The 6,913-nt window shown below is 45.1% G+C and overlaps 1 protein-coding gene across 1 annotated transcript; it reads left to right on the top strand.

The window, feature by feature from the left end:
* The first annotated feature begins 4,799 nt into the window (after positions 1 to 4,799).
* Positions 4,800 to 6,440, top strand: kcna1b (potassium voltage-gated channel, shaker-related subfamily, member 1b). Its single transcript, XM_078273101.1, has one exon. The coding sequence runs from the start codon at positions 4,950 to 4,952 to the stop codon at positions 6,438 to 6,440; it is 1,491 nt and encodes a 496-aa protein (XP_078129227.1). The 5' UTR covers positions 4,800 to 4,949.
* Positions 6,441 to 6,913: the final 473 nt, after the last annotated feature.

The following is a 6,913-nucleotide window of genomic DNA, read 5'->3' as shown; positions in this document are numbered from 1 at the left end:
GGCGTTTTTTCGCGTCTGCTTTTGACTTAGTATCCCACTTTCAAATTTTGATCCAGCCATCATATCATTTTAGGTTCACAGTAGAAACAGAAACAGTTTTTGTCGCTTTTCCCAACATTTTTGGCATATTTGACTTTTTTTTCCGATGAAATCAAAGCATGTCAATAAACTAAACATGTGTCTGTTGATGTGATTGTCTTTTTCCAATGAGGAGTAGAGTTTGACACTCCTGCCCTAGGGGTACTTTGGAGTACTGCAGGGGGTACGTGTCCCCCTAGGGGTACTTTGGAGTACTGCAGGGGATACGTGTCCCCCTAGGGGTACTTTGGAGTACTGTAGGGGGTACATGTCCCCCTAGGGGTACTCTGGAGGACTGCAGGGGGTACGTGTCCCCCCTAGGGGTACTTTGGAGTACTGCAGGGGGTACGTGTCCCCCTAGGGGTACTTTGGAGTACTGCAGGGGGTACGTGTCTCCCTAGGGGTACTCTGGAGGACTGCAGGGGGTACGTGTCCCCCTAGGGGTACTTTGGAGTACTGCAGGGGGTACGTGTCCCCCTAGGGGTACTCTGGAGGACTGCAGGGGGTACGTGTCCCCCTAGGGGTACTTTGGAGGACTGCAGGGGGTACGTGTCCCCCCTAGGGGTACTTTGGAGGACTGCAGGGGGGTACGTGTCCCCCCTTAGGAGTACTTTGGAGTACTGCAGGGGATACGTGTCCCCCTAGGGGTACTCTGGAGGACTGCAGGGGGTACGTGTCCCCCTAGGGGTACTTTGGAGTACTGCAGGGGGTATTTGAGATTCTTTTTAATGTTCCTTTTAAAAAATATCAGTCACGTAAAAGTCCTGAAATTATTATAAACTATAGTTATGAATGCATTTAGTGATTATAAACATTTGAAATTCAGCATTCAAGTGTTCAGGTTTCAGTTTATGTGTTTGTTTCTTTAAAGCTAGGCATTTATTTCCTACCAAAATTGTTCTGTGCTGCTTAGGAGGTACTTAGATGAAAAACATATTTCAAATGGGGTACATTATTGAAAAAAAGTTTGAGAACCACTGCATTAGAGGGTATAGGAACAAACAACAATCATCGTTGTATGGTTTGGAGGACTTGTTGCTATTTTTAGTTCATATATTTTGGCATTAATTGGCTTCCATACAGGCTAATAAAACATAACCTATAGATCCGTTTTCTAGCTGTCTTGCAGAGGGACAGTAAGTGAATAAATAAATAAATTCATAGAAATAAATAAATGTATATATATGTATATATATATATTTAGTTTATATATATATATATATATATATATAGTGAAACACTCTGCTGCTGTCTCCCTGTTACCATAGCAACACCAGGATATTTACACCCAACAATGCAGGCCGGACTGTCGCAAACTCCTCCAGCAAGCAGCAGCCGGTTATGGGAAAGCGTTAAAACGTCAGACTGGGAGCTACAAAATCCCAGTATGTTGTGTGTTTGGTACCATGCAGAGGAATACATATCGAACAAACTGGTTACATAACATGATGCAGTGGATATATATATATATATATGTATATATATAATATAGCAAAGGTGGAGGTTTTGTTTCAACATTGAGGGGGCGTCAAATACTTCATTTTCCTGCATTCTGGTGAATTTTTCTGCAGCAATTTGTACCTTTTTTGCATCAAGTTATGGTGCAAATGTTTGTATTCATCTTCTCCCATATTGTTCAAAACTTTCTGCATATTCAAAACATCAACATGTGTTTCGGGATGTTTTTCTTTTTTTAGGAATCATGTACATCTCAACAACAAGTCTGTTACAGAATGAACCGTATTAAAGCCAGAAGTTTCAAAGTTTAAAGGTCCTATGACATGCTGCTTTTTGGATGCTTTTATATAGACCTTAGTGGTCCCCTAATACTGTATCTGAAGTCTCTTTTATATAGACCTTAGTGGTCCCCTAATACTGTATCTGAAGTCTCTTTTATATAGACCTTAGTGGTCCCCTAATACTGTATCTGAAGTCTCTTTTATATAGACCTTAGTGGTCCCCTAATACTGTATCTGAAGTCTCTTTTATATAGGCCTTAGTGGTCCCTAATACTGTATCTGAAGTCTCTTTTATATAGACCTTAGTGGTCCCCTAATACTGTATCTGAAGTCTCTTTTATATAGACCTTAGTGGTCCCCCTAATACTGTATCTGAAGTCTCTTTTATATAGACCTTAGTGGTCCCCCTAATACTGTATCTGAAGTCTCTTTTATATAGACCTTAGTGGTCCCCTAATACTGTATCTGAAGTCTCTTTTATATAGACCTTAGTGGTCCCCTAATACTGTATCTGAAGTCTCTTTTATATAGGCCTTAGTGGTCCCCCTAATACTGTATCTGAAGTCTCTTTTATATAGACCTTAGTGGTCCCCTAATACTGTATCTGAAGTCTCTTTTATATAGACCTTAGTGGTCCCCTAATACTGTATCTGAAGTCTCTTTTATATAGACCTTAGTGGTCCCCTAATACTGTATCTGAAGTCTCTTTTATATAGACCTTAGTGGTCCCCCTAATACTGTATCTGAAGTCTCTTTTATATAGACCTTAGTGGTCCCCCTAATACTGTATCTGAAGTCTCTTTTATATAGACCTTAGTGGTCCCCTAATACTGTATCTGAAGTCTCTTTTATATAGACCTTAGTGGTCCCCTAATACTGTATCTGAAGTCTCTTTTATATAGACCTTAGTGGTCCCCTAATACTGTATCTGAAGTCTCTTTTATATAGACCTTAGTGGTCCCCTAATACTGTATCTGAAGTCTCTTTTATATAGACCTTAGTGGTCCCCTAATACTGTATCTGAAGTCTCTTTTATATAGGCCTTAGTGGTCCCCTAATACTGTATCTGAAGTCTCTTTTATATAGACCTTAGTGGTCCCCTAATACTGTATCTGAAGTCTCTTTTATATAGACCTTAGTGGTCCCCCTAATACTGTATCTGAAGTCTCTTTTATATAGACCTTAGTGGTCCCCTAATACTGTATCTGAAGTCTCTTTTATATAGACCTTAGTGGTCCCCTAATACTGTATCTGAAGTCTCTTTTATATAGACCTTAGTGGTCCCCTAATACTGTATCTGAAGTCTCTTTTATATAGACCTTAGTGGTCCCCTAATACTGTATCTGAAGTCTCTTTTATATAGACCTTAGTGGTCCCCTAATACTGTATCTGAAGTCTCTTTTATATAGACCTTAGTGGTCCCCTAATACTGTATCTGAAGTCTCTTTTATATAGACCTTAGTGGTCCCCTAATACTGTATCTGAAGTCTCTTTTATATAGGCCGTAGTGGTCCCTAATACTGTATCTGAAGTCTCTTTTATATAGTCCTTAGTGGTCCCTAATACTGTATCTGAAGTCTCTTTTATATAGTCCTTAGTGGTCCCCTAATACTGTATCTGAAGGACATTTCCAGTTCCAGTTCCAGAGCGGACCAGGACTTCTTAATCCCAAACTGGGTTAAAACAGCAAGTTACAGACACACACACACACACACACACACACACACACACACACACACACACACACACACAGAACATACAAGACATACTAAAAAATTAAGATAAAAGAAATGAAGATAACAAAAGATCAAAATGCCAGCATAATAGGATCATTCTGTTCTGCTGCTGTTTTGTTTGGTACAGGTGTGGAGCAGGTTTTTGCAGATACTGTAGAGCCAACTGTGTTTTACAGTCTGTCTGCATTGCGTCGAAACCCCCCCCCCCCTTCCTCTTTCTCATTCCTCTCTCTCTCTCTCTCTCTCTCTCTCTCTCCTAACCCCTCCCTCCCTTTTCTCCTTCACTCACTTCTTTTTCCCTCTACATGAAATCCTGCAATATGCTTCCAAATTACCGGACACACATGCTTCATTCACGCGCCTATAGAGCGGCACCCTAAACCGGATTTTCCTTTCAAAAGCCTCGGTGTTTTATTTTTTTATTTTTACCGCAGTATAAAACAACAAGAGAGCCGATTTTTTTTTTTTTTTTGCTGATGCTGCAGTGTCCATTTCTCCCCATCAGATCGGGCACTTTGATCCAGCGTTTTATATCGGCGTTTTTCTGTCTTAAAGTCTCCGTCTGCGTCCGGCTTTTATTTCCAGCATGATTTTGGTAAACTGTCAGTCGGGATTGTTGCAGCCGAGCCGCGGTTCAAAGCCGTCTGAAGCCTCCTCTCTCTGCTGCGGGCTGCTCCGATCGACGCTGAAAACCTACACCAAGAGGATACGGATGTTGGCCAAGACAACAGTCTATTAATCTTTCAGAGAAAGCTGTAAAAGGATATCAGTATTAAAAGCCAAGGTGGGGGAAAAAGGTGTGCGCTGTGCATCTGCTGCTCTCCAACTCAGCACAGGTACATGTCTTATGCATCATTTCCATCTCTTAAAAAAAGTTTTTAAAAAATCCATTTTTAAATGGCATCAATTTGTTCATTTCAATGTGTAGAATCCTTAATGTGACTGACTAGTTGATGTATGGTATGGGATTGAATAGAGAGCGGGGTCCGGCATGATGTGCGCAGAAAGGAAGCGCAGCAAACTTGAATACTGATGTATGCGGTAAAAAAAAAAAAAAAAAATAGAAGAAGCAATAGAAGCAGAAACTGCAGCACAGGCTGTACTGTACTGCATGATGTTTTTCTCTCGGAGATAGAAACCCGGGCATTGTGAAGGCAGGTCTGTGATGTGCTCGGCGAGACTAGATGTTCTTGTTTCCACGCTCTTGCAGGTGACGAAGCATCGCTGAGAGAAAGAAGATGTTCAGCCCGTCGGAGGAGAAGGAGAAGATGCTGATGGTGACGGAGAGGGAGGCTCTAGGCGCCTCGCGGCCTCAGTAGAGGCTCCTTCGCCTTTCAGTCCTGCCGCCCCTTCGCCCTTGGCGCCTCTTCCTCTTCCGCCCCTTCCGCCCGCCAGGATGACCGTGGTGTCCACGGAGAACATGGACGAGACCTCCACCCTGCCGGGACACCCGCAGGACCTGTACCCGCCCGACGACGACCACGACGACCACGACTGCTGTGAGCGCGTGGTCATCAACATCTCCGGGCTGCGCTTCGAGACCCAGCTCAAGACGCTCGCGCAGTTCCCCGAGACTCTCCTCGGGAACCCCAAGAAGCGGATGCGCTACTTTGACCCTTTACGAAACGAGTACTTCTTCGACCGGAATCGCCCGAGCTTCGACGCCATCTTGTACTACTACCAGTCCGGCGGGCGGCTAAGAAGGCCGGTTAACGTGCCGCTGGATATGTTCTCGGAGGAGATTAAGTTTTACGAACTGGGCGCGGAGGCCATGGAGAAGTTTCGAGAGGACGAGGGATTTATCCGCGAGGAGGAGCGCCCGCTGCCCGAGAAGGAGTTCCAGCGGCAGATCTGGCTCCTCTTCGAGCATCCAGAGAGCTCTGGGCCCGCTCGGGGGATCGCCATCGTCTCGGTGATGGTTATTCTTATTTCCATTGTCATATTTTGTTTGGAGACATTACCCGAGCTGAAGGAGGATCCCAGCCAGCGGATGCGCATGGTCGGGAATGTCACGGTGTACTACAAAGCAAACTTCCTCACGGACCCTTTCTTCGTCGTGGAGACGCTCTGCATCATCTGGTTCTCTTTTGAGTTGATAGTGCGTTTTTTCGCCTGTCCCAGCAAGGCTGCGTTCTTTAAAAACATGATGAACTCTATTGACATTGTGGCCATAATCCCGTACTTCATCACGCTTGGAACGGAGCTGGCTGACGATCAAGACGGCAAGGAGGCGAAGGGAGGAGGGGAACAGGCCACGTCTCTGGCTATTCTCAGGGTAATCCGCCTGGTGAGGGTGTTCAGGATCTTTAAACTGTCCCGGCACTCGAAGGGGCTCCAGATTTTGGGGCAAACTCTCAAGGCGAGCATGCGCGAGCTGGGCTTGCTCATTTTCTTTCTCTTCATCGGCGTGATTTTGTTCTCAAGCGCCGTCTACTTCGCCGAGGCCGAGGAGAAGGAGTCGTTCTTCACCAGCATCCCCGACGCTTTCTGGTGGGCCGTGGTGTCTATGACGACCGTCGGCTACGGGGACATGTACCCCGTGACGATCGGGGGGAAGATCGTGGGCTCGCTGTGCGCCATCGCCGGCGTGCTGACAATCGCGCTGCCCGTGCCCGTCATCGTGTCCAACTTCAACTACTTCTACCACCGCGAGACGGAGGGCGAGGAGCAGGCGCAGCTGCTCAACGTCAGCAACCAGAACTTGGCGTCGGATACCAACTCGAGCCGTCGTAGCTCGTCGGGGGTGAGCAAGTCGGAGTACATGGAGATAGACGAGGACATGAACAACAGCATCGATAACTTTAGGGAAGCCAACCTCAGGACTGCCAACTGCACGGCGCCCACCCAGAACTGTGTGAACAAGGGGAAGCTGCTCACCGACGTGTGAGGAGGCGTCTGGCGCACCGGTGTAAATATTGTAGATATAATCTCGATGCTTTATCTCCATTGGTGCATTTTATTCTTCTTTTTGCATTGACTCATTCAAACGAACAAACAAACGTGTGTGAAGACTTCAAAAGTTCCAGGCACACACGATCAATTTATAAAAAGGTAGTGGTTCACATAATGACGGACTTGTTTTGGCAATAGCACAAAGATCAGCAGGTGTCGGGGGCGGGGCATTTTTGATAAATTAATTTATTTTATAAGTTGTTCCAGTTTGAGAGATGTTGGTGTTTGCCAGGCAGGGAAGGACGGATATATGCCACCGTTGACGATGTTTCCATCTCTGCTGCTTCGATTTTTAATCATTCCAAACTTACCAGCTTTTACCAGGCGAGAAAGGTCCAACGAGAGACGTTATGGTAATTATTATCGAGTTGCACTATGGGAAATGTAGGAGCTAGTGTTACTGGAGTT

This window comes from Sander vitreus, chromosome 17 (assembly GCF_031162955.1).
Source record: "Sander vitreus isolate 19-12246 chromosome 17, sanVit1, whole genome shotgun sequence".
NCBI lineage: Eukaryota > Metazoa > Chordata > Actinopteri > Perciformes > Percidae > Sander > Sander vitreus.
Note: the sequence above shows the minus strand (reverse complement) of the source record. Positions and strands in the feature narration are given on the sequence as shown.